The sequence below is a fragment of the Anopheles merus genome, chromosome 2R (assembly GCF_017562075.2).
Source record: "Anopheles merus strain MAF chromosome 2R, AmerM5.1, whole genome shotgun sequence".
NCBI lineage: Eukaryota > Metazoa > Arthropoda > Insecta > Diptera > Culicidae > Anopheles > Anopheles merus.
The window spans coordinates 12,190,233-12,211,305 of NC_054082.1; the positions used below are offsets into that span (position 1 = coordinate 12,190,233).

The window sequence follows — 21,073 nt, forward strand, 5'->3', positions numbered from 1 at the left end:
ATCGTTCACTAGCCCGTGTTCAACCTGTTGCACGCGGCTGCTTCACGATCGATGCATATGCTTGGTGCATTGCCTTGGCTGTTGCCTCGCTGACCGCTCCCTTCACAAAACCACACCGGTGGTATACCGGATACATGGATGATTAATTCGAAAATAATAGACTGGCGCGGTAACGAGCTAGTCCGCGAGGGGGGCACGGGCTGGTGTATTTTCGGGCCATCGTAAACATTCCTCCAACAACTCCACTGCTGCGAAAGCTGTCTGCCTGCCAGCCTGCCGGTTCGGTTTCGGGTACGCTGGCCTACCAGCCCGTACACTTTACAGCGTCACGGTCACGGTGACGAAAGATGGCTGACATTTTCCCGATTGCAAGAGGGTAACAGTTTTTGGCATCGATGGATTGCCTGCTGTCACTGCCCTAATTATAGCACGCTGATGCCAGCCCCGGTTCTGCCAGCCGGGATCGTATTGCGCCGAGGGATGGGCAGTGGGCATGCTCCAACCGTTGCCGGCAGTGTTGGGTCCGTTGGCTCGTTATCGTGACGCTGCGCGGGAATAAATAAACGAATCCCCCCCCCCCCCCTTCCCGTACCGTGGCCGTGACGTCTTGAGCGAAATCACTCCGTTTTCTCTCCGGGAGCACCTTCGGGAGAAATGGCCAGCAATTGCGTAATGGTTTATAAGCACAGCGTAAACGAGAGTGCGAGTGTGTTGGAATTAGTGTATGTTTACGATTTGGTCGCTTCCGAAACAGTGCACACACACACGTTCCGAGTCCGATTCCGGTGTCCATTTTTGGGCGGTTGCTTGGGTGTAGCAGAAGAAGCGCGCGCGCGCTCGTGCCAAAGGTATATTTTAGGACTAGGCCGGCTGAAGACGTACGTACGCTCTGTATGGTTGCGTGTTTGTAATTAGCAAGCTTCGTTCTGCCCGGCTAGCAGAAGGGCTGAAAGGGGAGTGACCGGCTGTCTCGGCGGTGGCGAAGTAAACAGAGACGGGCAGGCAGGCAGGCAGGCAGGCAGACAGGGGGCGAGCTGTTTGTGTTTGCGAATCTATATTTTCAGGGTTAAAAATAAGCCGCTTCCATCATATGATCGACATCTGTAAACACTGGCTACAGCGTGTAGCCTGTGACGTTGGAGCGTATTTTTCCGGAGGTATGTCTTGCAATGGAATGGTTGTCTGACTCACACACACGCACCGTTCGCGTTCTGGAAGCAAAACAAAAAAAGGTGACCCGCTTTGAGGCCGTTTTTCTCCCCGAAATGGGGTAACAAAAATAGCGCCCGCCCGTACAACACAGGTGAGACAGGCACTGGTGTGCACTCGGAAAGCGGTTCGGTACGGCTCGGACGCCCAAATTGCTACTCCACGCTCATGGACACGAGTGAAGTAATACAAACTGACCGCAACCACCGCATCGTGCGGCAATCCCATGCGAAGTGTGGCGGGCCCCGCGAGTGCGTTGACTGATGACATCAAAACAACTGTCAAATGGTGATAAATTAGTGGTTCGGAAACGGCGGCCTGAGTTTTGTCTGGTTCTACTGGCTCGGCCGGGCCGAAGGAAAACCGAAAATTGAAAAACAGCCACACCACGCTGTCGATTGATGAACAGATAGGACAGGTATCGATGGAACGTCCCAGCCGGTAACAGACGTACGCCGGACGCGGCGCTGCAGACAGCCGATCCTGGGGCGATGATCACTACCCCACCCGGTGCCGGGCTGTGCGAAAGTGTTAGCATGTATGTTCCTATTTTTGACGTACCAATTATACCTGGACGACCCCGTTTCGGGACAGTTTCTAAGTGTTGCCTCCGCGAACCTCACTTTTCGCGGCGCAGTGCGACATAGGGGTGGCAGGGTTTTGTGTTGCCGGCATCCCGTTATGGTACTGTCACGCGCGGGGGATGGTGCCATAATTCAGCAATTAGTCCCGTGCTCCCTCCACCGCCGCACGGCCGAAACGAATTTATGAAGTGTCAATCCTATCGAACATCTATAAAGACTTCATTAGGATCTGCTTAGCGGACGATCGTGTGTGTGTGTGTGTGTGGGCGCACCGATCAAGGAGTGATTTTACACATCCGAGGGATTGAGGTCACACACACAGAATGCAGTCGGATCGTTTTGTGTGTGCGAAATATATGGGTGTAGGATTTTTATTGTAATTTCAGGGCGATTTTGTACATTTTTTTGCAAAAGCATTGCTATAACCATAACCAACAACTATCGATGTTCATGGGTCCGCACATCTGAAAAGACACAATTAAATCTCAATGTCACATGACTCATTTATCGCCTGTATCGTTAGCTTTCCATTAGATTTAATAGAAAATTACATGATGGTAAGACCATCTTCTGATTACATGTTGCTGTGTCGTTTCTTCCTTCTGCTGGCCCGTTGTACACGATATCTATTGCAGTGACATGCGTGCACCGGTGCCGCATGGGACTCCCATTTCGCTAATAGCACGCGTGCCAATGATCATAAATTTTGACCCCAGCCCGATTTGTCAGCGAAACGGCTTACGCAGCCGTTGTCCTTGCTGTCGCTGCCACACGATGGATGGTTGAATTTATTTTAATGGCTACTCCCCCGTCTCCGAGGACGTTAGAAACATTCTGAGACGCACTGCGACCGTGCAAGATAAGCACCAACACTGCCGTGAAAGGTTTGCGCAGTATGCACGGAGGCATAAATAAAGAGCATTAAACAGCAGCCATCGGCCATTTTTACTCGAAGTGATGTTTTCGATGTGCCACTCTGGTTTGGGATGTATGCGACGGCGCCGACCGAACAGGGTGACAGGACGAACGGCTTGTCATTAACCGGCGGTCATTTGCGCCGGTCGTGCATGGGTGCGCTCCGTTTTTCGGGCACCGGCAAACGCAGCGAACGCCACCTTTACTGTTGCCCAGTTTTCACCGGATTAGCTGGAACGCAGAGCAGAGGAGCAGCAGGCAGGGTGCAGCAGTGTGGAATCGATAGCTCTAACTATAGCTACCGGCAAGATGCATCTTGTTTAGAAATTGTCAGCCCGTGCGCCCGGAATCTGCGAGAGAGCCGTTTTGCAAAGTCGGTTGGCCCATGCAGTGATCCCATTACACACAATTTTGCAGGTAACGTGGCGTACCCTCTGTACCGGAACCATACGGTGCTGGTGCTTTGTGATTTATGGCCGGTGCGCCGCTCAGCTGCATTTGGAGACTTCTGTTTATGGACTCTGCCAGCATGTAATCTGCGTCTTTTTCCCTCGCTCACTCCGTTTGTCTTAGGTTCAGGAGAGTTGTCGAGGGTGGCAGTACTTGTGAAAGATTGTCCCCATTTTCTCACCGATCCAACACCGTTCGAGATCGCTCTTAGGCCTGACGTGTGGCATTGCACCCGAGCATTCCCAAAGATGCGCACCCTGTTTTTGTTTGCTTGGATGGATGTCAGCGGCGCGTTGCCTGCTCGGGTGCCAGCACGTCTTATGGATGACTAATTAATCCACTGGCAGTTAGAACAACAGATGAGCTGTCCTGGGATCACATTAGCTCGACTGTGATACAGTATGCTATATTGGGCAAATGGGCCGCCAATCCCTCGTTCACCCCCAGCTGCGAAGGGAACTAGATTTGGAAATAAAAAGGTAGCGATCTGCCGGAAGCGAACCGGCCTAGACTCGATGCAATTATATCACCGACACAAAGCTGACACGCTGGAGGCCCACCTTTTTACTGACACCATCATTACTGCTGAATCGTAAAAAGAAATCGAGATCGTACGAGCGCACTACTTCGAGCATTAATTAACGGTCGGCGCATGTGTGTGCTTTGGGGAATGATCGACGACTGCTCTGGGCAGAACGGGGACGAACGCATCGTAACCATTTCAACACAGCGTTCTAGCGTTCTGGTTGAAATGGTCCTAGAATGATACAGTTAAAAATCAGGCATTCAATACGCCAAAGCACCGGAGGTACAACTCTCTATTGCTACTCACACAAACCTTGGGGCTTAGGGTCACAACCCCGTTCACCGGGCACTTCATTAATCATAATTAATTGTCATTCGAAGATCAAACTATCAGAACGTTGAACGAAAGCAGGCAATGGACAGTGAGTCGCAAAATCGGATAGAACCGGATAGCCCGAGGGAAAGGGAAGCTCGAGCTTCAATGGTCAGGTTGTGTCCACTCGTCTAGCATCATGCTCAAACGATCGTAGATATGTCACAATCAAACAGATGGGTTTTGTCCAGTTAACTTCAGCGAATAACTAACTGCTTGAGAGAGATTATTGATTCATAGAAGCTATAAAAGACATTTTTTTATAATGATTTATTTTTTTTAAAAAGAAGAATTTTGAAAGGCATACAATAAACTATCGGTCAAACAGTTTTGCTTGGGCCTCTCCCGGCACTTGATTGAGTTGTTGGTTGTTGCCATTCGATCAACCACTAATAGCTCATTATACCGCCGTCGGGAGGCAAACCTACTGGCTCTCAGGGCTTTCAGGCTAAACGTCAACCGGTGGCAAGCATTAGTGAGGATGATTTAAAAGCTCGTCGATTCATACCGCTCGTATCGCAGCCTAAGCCGGCGATATCGAGGCACAGACAGATGCAGCTGTACCGCTAACGACCTAATAATTCCGGCAACCGGTGTGGATCAGCAACTTCACAGGCTTTCGCTTTCAATTCCACCGACCATGGGTATTGGGGTTCGTTGGGTAGAAATCGATCGAATAGTCACAGCCAAAACGGCACTGCGGCTCGGTTGCCGTGCCATTAGTCGTGCCATTCTTATCAAGCACGCTGTGCACGCAAGGATTGGAATTAAGCAGTTTGCCACGTTAGTGGCCTCGGAGGAGTTTGATTTTCTTTCGGTTGGTTTCAATTCCCCTTTTTGGTGGACCTAATCGGACCTCACGTCTCAAGCTGCTATGGGAGGCCAAAACAAACTCTCGGCTGAAGGTTATCCCCCCTCCCCCTGGCGCCCCACGCTTCCGCTAAGGTTCCGAGATGCATTAAAATGCCAACATTCGGTGCGCTTCCATCCCCTCCACCAAAAAAGGTCGTGGAGTTGCGCTTAACCGCCCGATAAAACCGTTCGCGAATGGCTGGTGCTGGTGTATTGGTCGTCAACGGTATTTGTCATATCTAGCTTATGTGCTTCAACCTTCAGCGTCGCTTCTTCTGGCCATTCACTTCTGACACTGGTAGGAGGAAGGGAAGGCAGAGAGAGCACAAGGTGGCGTTTTAATTATTCAAATGTGTGTTTGCACATGTGCGCCCAGGCGTCCTTTCTCTGCGCTCTGCGCTTCGGGCTCGTGACGCAGCCGCTTAAGATAATTTGCGCCGTTTAGTGGCCAGCGGACGGGCCCATGACACACCGAACTGGTTTCGGAATGATACGCGGCTCAGGTGTTGTTTGGAGGCGATAAAGAATAATGCGGGAGACAGCAGGAGACACAGTGCGAGAAAGTGTGCGCAGTGAAATCAGTTACACAAAAATTAGTTCTCACTCACCCCGAGCCAGCGAACCTGTTGAGGGCACGCGGAACCGGGGCAGTAATCGACTTGCGAGCCGTGCCATTAGTGTCAAGTATCACTTCGGTTTGTGATACGGGCAACTCAAAAAAAAGGCAGCTGATGCAACCGGGCTGGCTGGCTGGCGGGATGGAATGTTTGAGCGCTGTGGGAAGGCATGAAGCTGAAATCGAAAGGAGACACATGCAGACACAGAACGAAAGCGGAACGTTTCGTCAGCAATAGCTCAGTTTTACTGCAGTTTAAGAAGTTTAACCAAAGCAAAACGACTGCTAGTTTAACTATCTTACATAAATAGTTCTTTACGACAAACTATGAAACGTGAGTTTTGAGGGCACCTTGCGGGCAGTGTAATTTATACTTCATTAGCATGGCCATACGACTCGGTGCACTTGCCAAGGTACTGTAACGCATAAAATAGCTGCAACGATTGCGTACGATGGAACACGCTGATCGAAAGAAGAAGAAGAAGAAAAAACGCGCTAGAAACGATGGCCGAGTTTTATGCACTTTTCTTGCACGTATGTATGCACAACGGTTACGATTGAGCCGTGGCAAAAGTTTATTAGCAGTAACGGGGCTCAGCAACATTTGTTGCACTGAGCTTGTACCATATGTTACAGGTATGAAGCCAAAATGCACTCGCCGGTAGGGTTTGGCAGAGATTTTTTAAATTTTCACTTGAGAAAGTGTCCACCATCTGACGAGGGCTGGCAATCACGTCGCTAATGTCCACATTGACAGCATCCATACGAAATGCGTTTTTTCGTTCCACTGTCAAGGATAGCTGACTCTTGAAGTACATGTTGGTGCAACATGATCACTTCAAAAGGTAACGCTTAGCTAATGCACATAAAATCAGTTCATTAATGAATTGCTAATGGCACTGTTTTGCTTCAAAGCAATCGGTTTTCTTTTTTACAAGCATTGCACTAAATGAGCCTCGTTGTAGGGATTCACAAAACCGTCAGGCGTTGTGTGGAGCCATTTTGCTCATTGCACAGTTGTATTGCTCTATCTGCTGATCTGCTTTTTTCGACCATTTCTATAACTTTTGAGACATTTAATGGATATTTTTAATAAACTTGAACCGTTCTGATGATGATGATCAGTTCAACTGCTCTGAAACAACTAAGTAATTCCCATCGATTAAAAAAAAACCTTACCAGCAAACATGTCCGGATTTTAGTTAACTTAGCTAAATGTACATGAATTGGAAAATGGACATCTATCGCAAAGTTTCTACATCATTCGAGTAGGAGCTTTCTGGGAGGCTCGAGCTTTGAATGAAGAGGACCTTCATTTGATCGACCTACGCTTAACTATGCTCAAGGTTTGAATCGCCGACCAAGCCCGTTTCGCATCAGGTCTGTGATGTTGATGAAGCTAATATACCTTCCCCCACACCCCTATGGGAACTAGTTTGGGGAGGCGTGATTAGAATAAAGTTGTGAATGAAATCCCATTCTGCGTGGGGATCGAAACGATAATTAAAACAAACCCCAGCTGACTACTAGCGGGCATGGTACACTGTTTACTTGAACCAGAGACTACTGCACTGTGCCAATGAAGCAGTGTGTTTCTGCCTATAGTCCACCGATTTTTCGGAAGCTTTTTGTCCACCCACGCACACATAAACTTGTGCGGGGCTTGGCTTGTGCAAGCTGGGACGAATATTAGATGGTTGTGTGGTTGTAGGGAAATTATGCGCACAGGTAAAATATTATCACCGAGGGGATTTCCTTTTTAGAGCTCTTTGAGCGGCACACAATGCTGCTGGAGGGTAATCATTTCCACCAGCAGAACATACGCCCTCCCGGATGGTGGGTCGGTGTGTTCGGGAAACTCTTGTGGGTGTTATGTTGTTGACGGTGAAGCCAGCAGAAAGATGCAGAAGTTAAATAGCGTGAATGGCCTACTGAATTTCCCCTACTTCACCTCAGCGTCTCCTCCCGAGAAGCCTTCAAGACGTCCGGAAAATGATGATAAATTTCAATTCAAACATCCGCCTCAATCTGCTGCGGTAGTTCCATCCTGCCCCGGCTGCCTGTCAAACAAAGGTCAAAGTACGGAAAGCTCTTGCCTTGGCACAGTTTTCCACGAACTCATCTCCCTAGCCGAGACCGTGGGGTTGGGGTAACATCAAACTGTCGGTGCACAGGATTTGTGCTACGAACGGAAAGCTACATCAAAGCGACACCGCAGGATTTTCAGCCATTCAGGTGCCCTGTAACCTTAAAGTGCTTCTGGTGCTGATAGTCCAGCTTCTGGTGGTGTACGTTTAATGTTAAGGTTCAGAGGTCTGGCGTTGTTTTTGCGTTTAGTTGGTTGGAGATGTTCTTTTCCCTTTTTCATTGGAAATCTATCCAATTTACAAGGTGACTCGTAGACGCTGAGAGAAAAGACAATCAACTAGCTGTCATTCGGATCGGTTGGCGATGGCTCACGTCCTACGTTTCCAGTGCGTGCTCGATGGGCTTTCGGTCCATCTACAATGGCTCCCGGTGTTTTTCTATTACCCCCTTGTTCCCGCCAACCCAACGAGCCTGTCGCAAGTTTAGACGCCATCGAGATTGTTTCTCGTCAATTTAATAAACCTCCTCAGCATCGCTGTTGGTACTGCTGTTCCGTTTCTAACGCTGCGCTTAGATCCGGCCATCCCACGCACGAAACCTCACTTTTAAATGTGTTTGTGAATGTGTGTGTGTGTGTTTTTTTTTTATTATTTATTTCACAAGCAAGCTAACAGCATCTAGCAACACAAACACACAGCAGGCAGGGTGGAACAGCCATCCCAGCACGAACGCTGGCTCGTTCCGGCGAAAGCCATCATCCTTCGCAAGCTGCCTCGATGGCGGTGGGTTTCATTCATAAACACCTAGCGAGTCGGTCTCGCTTGCTCCACACTCCATCCTGCTCCGAGGCTGCCTCTAACTCACTCCGATAGACTAACATTAGTACAACTCCATCTCGCCCCAGCCATGCTCGGCGGTGCCACCCGTACTGCCCGAGTACCACCAAACCGGGCGCTCGTTTGTTCCGTTCCGTGTAGGCGGAAGACTGCTTGAACCACCACCAGTTCCAGTGCGCCGGAACACGAGTGAGGGACAGGGTGGAGACGGCGGACGGCGCTCGGTGAATTTGTGAATGAAACCCAACCCTCCCATGCTAACCTTCCCCTGCCCAGGCACACCACCCGCGGTACCATACCTCTCCCCTTGGTTCGCTCCATCGCCGCCGTCGTCAATGGTTGTAGTAAACAGGTCGCATCGGGCAAGAAAAGCTCTCAAGCTCACAAACAACTAGACACGTGTACACCTACACGCGCATTTGTCAAGCACTGGCACCATCACAGGCACACTGTGGCACCGGACACGTACGCAGGCGCACGCAGCAAGACACAAATACAACCATAAGCCCAGCTCGCTGAGTGGCTCCCTGAGTTCCGCAACCGGAGGACCAAACCAGGTGCTGCCAGTATACACGGAGTGTCGGGGTGCTTGGAAGTGTGGCGGCCACGCACGAAGAGCAGCCTGGTAAGTGGTGCGTAGGAGCAACAGTAGATGGCGCTTGGAATTGGTATATCGGTGGTCCAATGGAGCGATTTTGTCGTACCGCGTTTGGTGCGACTTAATCCTTCCACTGGTTTGTGTAAGGAAGGGATGGCGGGAGCGAAACCATCCACGTTCGGGGTCACCAGCAGTGTCAATCTGTTGCGCCACGTTTTGAATTGTGAACGGTAATTAAAACATTAGCGCTACAGGACAGGTGGGACGGAGTTGTCGAAAGAGACGTTATTTACCTTTCAGTATTTAAAAAGGAGATGTTAAGATCGATGCTGTATTCTTACCAAGAAAGAACAATATTAAGCAAATCTGTAGCATTCTGAAAACAAATAAAATTGAAGTCAAGTACAAAATACAGCCAAGTACAGAAAAAAGCCAAGAATAGGTTTAGTGTCAACTCCTCTTCAATTAGACAGTTTTAAATCTCTCTACTATGTTCTATTTCCCAAGAGCTAACATAGTTGAAGCTAACATTGCCGTTAGCTCTGCCCGGGGATGACGGCATCCATTTCCGGTGCTCGGTTGAATCAGGTTATGGGGAAATCATCACCATCATCATCACCATTCTCTCCACCACTCGTCGGTCCCGCGCCGTAACGTACGTAATGGGAAACTGATGATCGTGATCGATACTTTGCGGAGGTGTTTTCAGTTTTCAGTACTTCGGCAGGGCGGATTTGACAAACGATCGGCCCATTTAGGGTAAGCTGGGTGATGGTGGCCTATCCGAGCCGTGCCTAGCACGACCGGGCTGGACCTGTAGCTCCCTAGAGGCCCCGGATCTTTAGGGTGCTGGTTGACGGGAAATTTGAATAAGCACGCTAATTTGTAAGCTTTGTAATCGTGGTGGTAGAACTAATCAGTGCAGACAACGTAAATAAGACTTAAAGCCTGTTCAATATTCAAAGGTTTGTAAAAATCTCAAACTTGGGAGGCTTAATAATTTTGTAGTTGTGGAATTTGTGTATGAAATTTTGTATGATATTCGATAACGTTCTTACGATTAAACATAAAAAATAGCGAAACATGATTTTTATTACATTGTAACGTTAAGATTAATGATAATGTACTACATCAATATTCTATACTTTCAACAGCCTGTCAGCGTTGGTAGAATCCTATCATATGACCTTTCCAATGCTTGATCGTAGTCGCAGTGATACGACTCAACGGGCCGCTCTACAAGCAGTTTAATTTTCAAACAGCAAATGCTGATCTAGCGAACTATTACTTTCATACCCTTTCCCACTCCAACTACCCTTCCAATCAGTCCCCTGGCAGTGTGTTTTATGGGCGCGAAAGCCAAACTTTAGAAACGTGAAACCGTCCTCGCCGTCGTCGTCGTCGCCTTCCTCTGTCTTAAAAGTTGAATTTGAATACATTTCATTCAGCAGCGAGCGCGGCGGGCGGACAATAAAAATGCCGGTGCAGCGGGCACAAACCAGGGCCCGGGCCCATACGGTGCAGGACTGCCATTTGTTGTCGCACAGCGGTCCGCATCTCATTTCCGTGCTGCGCACTCCGACAACGATCGAAGATTTGATACTGATGAATGAATATTTTTCATGAATGAAAATCAGCCCAGCTTCACTGGCAAACTGTGTGTCTATTCATGACGCTGGAGGGGTACGTAGGTGGTCTAACGATGCAACCAGGCAGTGTAGCGTCCGGAACCTGGCGGTGCAGCGTAAGGATGCGGCAGGTGGAGGAGAGGTGAGAGGTGATTTAATAAATTATACAACGGTACCTTAATCGGTTGGCGGATCGGGGGCACACGGGGACAGATGAAATCCCCATCGCCAGTGCGATTTCATTGGCATTAGGCAGGCCGAGCGACTGAGGACCTCCGATTGGTAGGGAGCCGAAGCTTTCAAAAGGTGACACGCTGCAGTACGTGTAGGGCTCTGGCAAGACCTTCAAGCCGGCGGTCGGAAGCGTGGGTGCCAGCTCGGTCAAAGGGTTTTGCGACAAAGCTGCACTGTAACGGGGGACGGATCGGAGCTAGCTGTTGCTCCGATGCCCTGAATTTCCTGTCCCTGCCGTACACGGGCAAGCTGCCTATCCCCGCACAGCGTAGTGTTGCGCTCTCGTTGCGCTCACTGCAGCCAGGTCCGAAGGTGAACGTGGTTGTTTCGAAGCGCGGCTTTCGGGTCCCCTGCACCCAGGCGTATGCAGATTTGAGCGCTCAAATGGTACAGTTTCGTCTTAAGACGCTGCTGTTGCCGCTGCTGCACGCTGGAAGGCTGACAGCCTGACGACAAAGCAGCGGCCAGTGAGACGCGGCCGGACACTTAAATCCTTGTCCACCAGACAGCCTGACGGACGAGCCCGCCGTTTCATTCATAAAGCGCCAACGACTCGACGAGCTACGGCACACGGTCCGGCTCGATGGGTTGATGATGCAAATGAGGCACCGTGGCTCGTGGCGTTCGGTTTCATTGACTGCGTGGCTCCGATGTCCACCGATTGATGCGGTGACTGATGGAGGGAGATCGAGGCTTCACGTGCCTATCGCCCACTCCACCCTCCCCCTCCCCCAACAGTTTGTCCCATTAATGGGCAGAAGGGTAGGGCGTGGTGTTACGCAACCTTACGCAGCGCATAATGTTGCGTATTGGTGGTTTCATTCATAAAATCGTGGCGCGTCCGATGGTCCGCAGTGTGTGGGCGATGCGTAAAGGGTTTGCCAGCCAACCGAAGTGAGACCTTTATGTGACGCCTACCAGCGAACGCGTAACGGATAAATACACACGGGCGCCATGAAGGGCTTGTTTTAGGGCCGATTGATGGACCCACCTGACGCTTGACGCTGCAACCCGACGGAAATTTAATCAATGAACGTGAACGTGTGTGTACGTTTACCTGTTTGATACGCCATTCGAACCAACACCAAACGCCGTGTCCTTGGCTTCCGAGCTTCGCCTACGCAGCAAATTTTCCAAACTGTCACGCGGGCAAACTCGGCTCACTCGGAGGCTTTTACTAAAACCCAATGGCAATTTATTAATGGCCCGGTGGCTTAGGTTCGACTTAGACGGAACAAGAACGAGCGCATTGCCGTACTGGCAGAAGTCTTAGTGCATTGCACACTCATTTGCACGGGCCGGCAGTGCTGGAGACTGGTTCGGACCGTGTATGGTGTGCGCGCCCCGAAACCGCGATTGAGCAATGGAATAATAAATCTTCGCCTAAGCGCTCGCACACACTAATGAAGGAAGTTGACGGTAGACCTGCTAAGGGTCCAGGTACTGGTAAAGGCGATCGGTGAGAGGCCTTCATTTGTCAACCATTCTTAACGAGTGCAGGCTACGGGCTGGGGCCAGTGCTTTGCCGCGTTCAATTGCAAATGAGCGTGCGGGAATAATTAATCGTGGAAGTAATCCGATCGATCCTATTGATGGGTGCAAGATATGAAGACATTTGGCTTGACATTTTTATCTGCATTATTAAACTGAATGAAACTACTCGCACGATAATCGCTTCGATGGTTAATTTCTTTGCGATAAAAACGTTTGTTGTTTGACGTAGAGTTGAAAGGATTTTCAATTCGTGATTAAGTTTCTTTAGATATGATGTGTTGGTTGATTTATTGGTGACTAATGCGACGATTCAAATGCTTTACTACAATTTATGGACATTGCGAACACGAATGGAAAACATGTATCACAAATTACATAAATTTCATTAGTTCACCGATTGGAAGGTAAACTAATAAGGCATAAGCTGAAATCAAAAGTTTAATTAAATCATCTTTGCTGTATCATATACCTAGAGTATATGTATGTACATATACTATACTGAAGTAAAGACACTGAAGTCCTTGGGCTATTTTCATATGAATCTTCGTATACAAATTTTATCACAATGTGAAAGCTACATGTTAATTCAACATAAATGTTCTTACTGAATTGTGAATTGAATTTAACCGTCACAATTAATTTAAGCTTCAAACAATCGATCTCACTAAACTAGCGCGCAATTATGTGTCCACTTAGGCGCAAAATCAACAAGAAATAAAATTTGCAAACAAAAGCGAAACAATAAACTTTACATTCCTGTTTCGTTGAAAAACAACCTCATTTGGACGCATGAATGCCGTGATGACGAAACATGTTATGACCGTCATAACGCGTTTTCGCGGCCGTTTTCCAAAGAGGTTTCTGCCATGCTGGCCGGGCGAGCCAAACACACCAGTGCTCTGCAGTGTGTTTCGAGTAATTTGGGAAAGAAGTTCAACCGCTGCCGAAAATGGTCCGGATGATCCGAGCGGATCGCTGTTTTTGGACGGGACCACTTTCGGAACCACGTTGACAAAGTTTGCGCGGGCGGATGATGCTTTTTTCGCGTCCGGTGAATCCGGTCGCTGGCGTCGGGCAGACGCGTGCCTTTAGCCATCGATGGTGACGATGAGCGGGGCAGCTTCAGGGTTTGGGGGCCATGGCAGCCATTTGCTTTTTGCTGCCGGGCAGGCACTACCGACTAGGCAACAGAAGAAATGGCAACAGTTTGTGGGAAAATAGAAGGCAACCATTTTCACTCGCGATTGCTCAATGCGAACGCTCCGCGAGCCAATGTGTTGCAGGCCGCTCCGTTCGATTGAACTACAGCTTCCAAGGGTGTACGGGCGCGTGGCGCAACAATGCCGGCGTCCCTTCAAACAATCGAGGTCCCCTGCCTACGCATCGTGGTTCGTGTTTGTTGTTGTCTGTGTTTGATGCTGATCGTGGTAGGAAACAACAGTTTGCATCTTGGCAGGGTCGGAAGCTTTTAGCTTGTTTTCGACCGTTGGTGCTACCACGGCACGGGTGACGTTAAATGACAAAGCCCACGCATTTCCGGTCGAGCCCGAATCAATCGGATGCTAGCGATCAACGGTTGGTTTGATTTGTGGACGACAGTAGTTTACGTAATGTAGAAGAGCAGCGCGGATAGCGTGCCTGAGAAAAGAGCAAAATATGTCGTCTAACTATAATTTAGATGCTGTTTTGTTAATTCAAAATGTAGGCTGATGGTTGATTCTATGCCAGGCTAGACCTGTTCTTATTTTTATTTCAACCTGCATGTGTTTTGGTAGAGGAAAAATTAATTTTATTTGTTGCAAAGCATATTTGTTAGAGAAACGGCACGATGTTAAATTATTTTTTTTATTATTGAGTTTCTATACTCAATATTGCTGTTTAAAATCATCGTGATTTCTTATTGAAACAAGACGGCTTTTGAAAAACATCTTGCAATTGCACATTGGAAACTATTTAATTTAACGATAAATCGCCATAATACAATTAAAAGTTCTATTTAATCTGTGTTCTTGATTTGTTTTAGTTTTGTAATAAACCTCTTCATTTCCTTCACTTAAAACAAAAATAAAGCAATGGACAGCTTTCTACAACATCAAAACTGCTTAAAAGCTCGACAGCAATTTTTTGCACTTTAAAACGTATTTTAAATGGGTCACGATTCCACCTTTTAACGTTGAATGACTTGAATCGGAGGCGGAGGCAAGGCAGGGAAAAAAACAAACCACACGCTCGTGTAGTGATGCAGTTTTAATGAGATTTGCAATATGACTAAAGTTAATCCCTTGCGTACGTATCGGATTGCACCGATCGAGCAGTGCCATCGCAACCGATACAGCCGCGCGTTTGCATTCATGCATCCCCGGGGTGAGTCTAGTGGCCCGAGCCCGACGACAGACAAAAAGGAGAAATAAAACATGTGTACTTACACGACCGCCAACAGTCGTAGCTATCTGACCGATCGAATGATCGGAAATTAATATCCCCCTTCCTTCCCTCATTTCAGATAACCTTACGCTCGGCGCTGAGTCGCGCGTATTCTGCCAGCGTATATGGCGGTTTTGTATTGAAATTAATTGAATCAAAATTAAAATGTTTCCCCTATAGGTGCCTCTCTTGACCTGAACCGGCGCACTACATCGTATGCTCCGTATAAATGTAAGATTTGTAGCGTATTTAAATAAATTGTTGCCGGAGAGCATTGTAACCGATGTGAATATACGGTTTGTTTTGAAAAAGTGATTTTTGTTTGTTATTGCTTGCGAACACCAAAGAGACGACCAAAGAGCTCGTGGAGGACATGTATCGAGAGCAGAGGTGTGATTTAATTGCTTCCCCTTTCAGTTTATTAAAACATTAGTGTAAGCAAGCGTAGGTTAAATGTATTCTAATTTATTGAACCGTTTCAATAACTTCATTCTGCTATGAAGCGTTCTATTTGTTGGATAAATGAAAAGATATGGCTGTGAATGATTATTAGTGTTTAGTTTTGCACTGAGTAATTTATCTATTTTTATGCCTAAATAAATATAAGATTTAATATAAAGATGACATCGATTGAAATAGTGCATCTGAGCCGAAATCAATAGTAGGGAAATTTATAACCAAGATAGCTAAAAATCTCCGTTATCTAGAAAATGCGCGCAAATCGTGGGACTTTCGCAACATCGCTCTCGAAAGCCTGTACGAATGATGTCACGCGCTGCAACCGACAGCCAAGAGTTGTAAAACAATCTTCTGATTTTATCCACATCCTTATTCAAATGAGCCCCTCTTCAAAGCAACCCTGCCTGCTTGGTATGAAATCATGCTGCCAGTCGACCCAGTGGAAATATAGAAAAAAGCAGCACTTGGAGCCTAAAGACCAGTCATCTTCATTAGTCAAGTGTGAGCACTTCGGGCTCACAAGTTTGTACGCACAGTGCGAGTGTACGCACGTTCTGGTGCCATAAACCTCTTACCGCCGTCTTTGCGGGGTCCGCCTGCACAGACTCAACGACGTGGATAATTAATCTATAAAAGAAACAATCCCTCTCGCTTTGTTTAGTTTTTCAATCAGCCGCCCATAAACATAATGTATCATTAGCATAATCTAGAGGACTTTATCGGTTTTATAATGCGATTAATACGTAGTTTCCTGCTTTACGACCTGCCGTGCCGTGCCATGCGCCATATCCCGTCGGCCGTCGGGTGCTGTGCACGATGAACCACGCACCGATATGTGTATGCGATTGTTTTATGCTTTCAAACAGCAGAATAGAATGTTTGGCTTTACACAGAGGAGATGGTTTTCGTTTGTAAAACTGTTTTGATTTTTTTTTCATACGAATTAAAGTAAGACACATGGAAGAACTAAAACTGCGGAAAAGATTTGTGTTTTAGTTTCCTTTTATGCTAAAACCTTTCCTGGAAACGCTATTTAATGTATGATTGTCCTTAGCATCGATCGATGCTTATCATCACGTGAGGATCACTTTTACGATCCATCATAAAAATGTCGATCGCATAAAGTTTTGACACTTTAGGAGTGTTTCTTTCCCGCATCAAAGCTCGCTCTCTCACTCTCTGTTACTTGACGGTTGATGAAAAACGTAAGGCTAAAATGTTTGTGCAATAAAAGTGGAGCTGATAATTTCGGTTTTACCCGTCCCCGTTCGGGGCAGCATGTTAAGCGAGATGTGTGGTACAGCGACAGGAAAAAAAGGGGTGGTGGGTACGACCGTTTCGGCAGATCGCCACAATGCTCCATATTTGGAGAGATGAATAATATGATCCACTTAAGCGGAATGGTCGGATTTGTGACTTATATGCGAGTTTGTAAAAATCCTTGTAATGATGAAACATTGGACACATTTATAGAGACTAAAAACCTACGCACCCGAGGGCAGCTAGATTTTGGGACAAATTTGGTTTCAATGCGTCGCTGTTGGAGCGATGCAGGAGGGGTTGGTATGGGGATTGTTTTGTCTTGCTTGCCGTAGCCGGAAGAAACGTGTCTGAATATGTAACGCGAATAACATGGAATAACAACGACTAAAGATGACAGCGAAAATAAGGCAGCGAACGGAACGGTACGGCATTAACGAGACAACAAACATTGAGGGGACGGGAACGCAAGACCTTAGCGCTCAAAGGCTCATCTTTTCTGACGCTCGGTTTCGTTTGGCTCGCCGCGGGAATCGCTGGGTCGCTGTCACTTTCTTCTCGCGCGAGCAGATTTCACTCGCGTTGCATCTGTTCTGTTATGTTACATTTTCCCCGCAAAGCGTTAATAATTTTTCCCAAAATTTGGGCTCATCTTGTGTGGCTAAGCCGAAAGCAGACAGATTACCCAGAACCAAGCTTGCCAAGTACTGGGAACGTGCGATTATTGTTAGATTTTGCTGCGCTGCATACAATTTACAGCATCTAACACACGTTAGCTTGCGCGCTTTATGGGAAGCGGGGAGGCAAGTAGCGCTCGCGTTGGAAGAAAACTAGCCACCACCGCTGGTGTGCGAATGGAACTGAAAGCAGCTCGTTGGCCAGCGTCGTCAGTGTGTGCGGTGGAGGAGAAAATTTATTCCCATTTTATTTTATGGTCGTTGACATTTGCCTTCAAATTTGTTCGATGTCGGCTTCGAAAATCGGAATAGATAATCCGCTTGATACTGTGGCGCTTCTTCTTCCTCTTCTTCGCCCCGTGGCTCAAGCATAATCTCTGCCAGTTTGATCTCACTGCTCGAACACATCCGTTGCGCTGGGAAGCTGGTTTAGTTTCTCAGTCTCATGACGGTAAGACTACGACTGGTACAAACGGTATGACAGTTGAAGTTGTCGGGTAAGAATGACATTCCGTACAGGTGTAGCAAATGCAATAAATTGAAAAAAAAAGTTTATGCTTAGAGCTAACAAATCTCCAACAAATTCCTTTCCAGCTAGGTCAGCTGGCGTCAAACTGTGGGAAAACTGTCAGACAAAACCGTCCCAAAATATTGCCGCGCCCCGATCGTGTGCAATATGTGCATAAATCAATGCGGCTAAGATTTCATCCATTTGTTTCAGTTTGATTGTTTCTACCACGAAAGATTAAGCCCAACGCAGCTCAGCGAAGACAGCGACGACGACGACGACGACAATGATGATGATGATGATGATGATGATGATGATGTGCTAAACTTGAGCGAAGGAATTATTCATTTCGATTCCCATCGGATCGGGGCTCTGGTTCCAAAATGAAACGTTGAATTTTTAATAAGACATGATCATTATCACTCACTCGTCCGGGCCAATAAAGTCAGCCTATTGGTTTATTATTTCATTCATAAAATGGGCATCAGTTTCAAGCGGGGCTTATCGCGGGTCGTCATGAATTGTGGCGACTTTTGGCCCGTTCGAACATAGCATTGTTTTATTGGGATTTTATGCCGAGAATGAATCATTCTGTTGCCGTTTGTTGCAGGATGTGAAGGAAACAAACGTAACAGACTTGTAGAGAAAATTTCAAACATTCAATCAAAGCTTTCCACGAAAGGGCACCAACCACAACAAACAATTCCGTAAACACACCGCCAAAGCTCCACCTTTGTCCTATGTCACGCGAGACGGATCAAATTGTGTACACTTTTGCTTGACGAAACCGGAATCGCCCAAATAGAAATCTTCCACGGGCGAGCGAAAGCACCTTAAGACGCTCGCCCATCCAGAACACCACCAGGACAGAGCGGTTTTATGTTTCACCGTGTGTCGTTCCGTGCTTTACTTCCACCGGCGCAGAAAGCGTCCGCAACGCGTCAGCCGCACCACGCACGGCGAACAAGAGAGCACGTACATAATACCTCGATCTTTGCCTCGCACCGACAAACCAAAACAGATCCACGCGGATGCACACAAGGCATTGCTGGACGCCGTGGTGACGGACACGCTCCGGACGCTACCGTTTGGGCGCGAAATTAGAACCAAGCACGGTAGCCATGGCACGAACGCTGTGGCCGTGACGCCAACGCAGCGCTTCCTGCACAGTCGCTGGCATCGGGCGAGCCCCGCGGGGCCCAACTGAATTGGCAGAACGCGCACGGACGGCACGGGCGGAATTGCTATTTTGCAACACAAAACCCACCCGGACCAGACCCACCGGAGAGCTCATTATGGGACGACGACTTTTCGTGTTATCATTTCGCGCCATTCGCCGTCCTCGTCGTCGTTGCCGACGTCGTCTTGAGCGAGGAGAGCACGCATTGGCGGGTATGTTTTTAGGTACGCTTTTCGATGCAATCAAGGAAAACTTTCCGATGCTGCTGGGCCGTGCTCCCGGTACAGCTTGCTAACGAGCTGTAACATAACGCGCCATTATGGCAGTCCAAACGACGGGACAGTGGTGGGACGGGTGCGGTTGCGCCGTCTGGAAACGGCCGGAAGTAGCGCGCCCAGTTTTTTCGATAGTTTGGCGCTCGGCGCGGAAGACACTTGGCTGAACGTCAACAACGTCGGGCGGCAAAGGACCCATGTTTGCATCGGTTTTCCCGCGTCATTTGCGCGACTTGGCGACGACAACGTACGTCGTAGCATAAGATTTATCCATTCATAAATCTCCCCTTTCCACTGGCGCTGGCCACAGCGAGACGATCGTCTCATCGCTTTCGCGTGTATGGGCTTGAGTAAAATATAGCGCTGCAGATGCGCTCCAAGCGCTCGTAATTGGAGCTGGGATTGTTTTGGCATCCGGTTACGCGGGATGCACACCGTTCGCGCTATGGTAGCATGCGGGTCAAGCATATTAGAACGCTTTGGCGCGAATATCCCGCGTCGTGGTGGCTCAAACACGACGCTTTTTATCGTTCCGGCGGGAACGGTTGCGCCATTTTGCGCAGGTTCACTATGCAGCTAGTGCACACGACGGTGCGCGCTACTCCACTGTTTACGTGTGCAAACTGTCGCTTGCGTTTTTCGGGCGGGAACCTGCTGGTAACTATGTCAACAAGGGTGATGGTTCAGCTTACCTGGTCCCGCCAATTGCGGGCCAGTGGGCCCTGGGCGGATTGCACCCGCCTGTGCCGGGTTGGTATCGGGTGTTTGACGATGGCGTTTAATTAGCATATCAAATGAAAATTCATCATCCACTGGGCAAGGTGTACAGTTTTTATGGCTCGCTGTGCGGATGGACAGCGAGTGTCAGCTAATTACGATCGGGTGTACCGGGGATCTTGTGTTTATTTTGCTTCGAGTAGAGTCTTAGAAGACATTCTTCGCTTTAATGTGTGCCACATTTTTAAAATATGTTTTTCGCGAAATTTTAAGCAATAGTTGTTAGAAAATATGTGTAATTATTTCCTGAAATTTGAGCTATCAGGAATGCTTACAAATCGAGTAACAATGTCGTATTTCTTTTCATAGATTGATAAACAGCATACCTACTCTGCAAAAAGTTCTTCTTCAGATGAATTGAGGTTCTTGTTATAGTTCTTTGAACTTGTTAAATTTGTTAAGTAAACAACTTACTTGCGAGAAAGTACATTTAATGGAGGCGCATTATGCTTGACCCTAGGTTAACTCCTAATCAAATCATTTCTAAGACATCATTACGGACGATTGAAATTTCAATAAAGTTTCGCAAAAGTGTGACCCAACAACACGAGGCATTCGCCATCGTCTCAAAAACACTACCCTTCCTACCCCTCCCTCCTCGTTCAATTGCTCTACCGCACGCTGTGTCGCGTAACGAGACAACGAAGTCGTGCTATTATCGGGTGGTTCGATTCCAACAAAATGGCGCCCGCAAACTGTAATGGATTCGCACTAACCTGTTCCGTTACTTCCGAACCATAAAGCGACCAGATCGTCACTCGGCGACGGATGATAATTACCATACAAATATGGGCTCGGGTAATCAAAGAGCAGTCTTTTGGAGGGTGATTCGCCTGGAAGAAAAGAGAGATAGAGAGGAAAACGGGAGATTGGAGTGATGAAACTGATGGTTTGCGATACTGTTTCAGCTGGAGGCGAGTGAGCGGAACGGAGCAGAGTGTGCGGGAAGTGGCCTGGGCTGGCCCGTGCTGCGTCGGATTTTTTACAGTACAAGTTTTGGCCAGTTCGTGACTGCTCGCGGTCGAGGAAGGAAAGGAGAAGCACATTAGCAGAAAACCGCTGCTGAGCTCAAGCGAAGTAATCACGAGAGAATAAAAATGGCGCCTTTCAA

General features: G+C 47.8%; 1 protein-coding gene across 1 annotated transcript in view; it reads right to left on the minus strand.

The window, feature by feature from the left end:
• The window catches only part of LOC121587943 (dendritic arbor reduction protein 1), a 64,295-nt gene that overhangs the window by 33,590 nt on the left and 9,632 nt on the right, over positions 1-21,073 (minus strand). Inside the window, exon 4 of the mRNA XM_041905317.1 lies at positions 20,679-20,795. Within this exon, the coding sequence (XP_041761251.1) occupies positions 20,679-20,795 (117 nt within the window). The remainder of the gene's footprint in view (positions 1-20,678; positions 20,796-21,073) is intronic.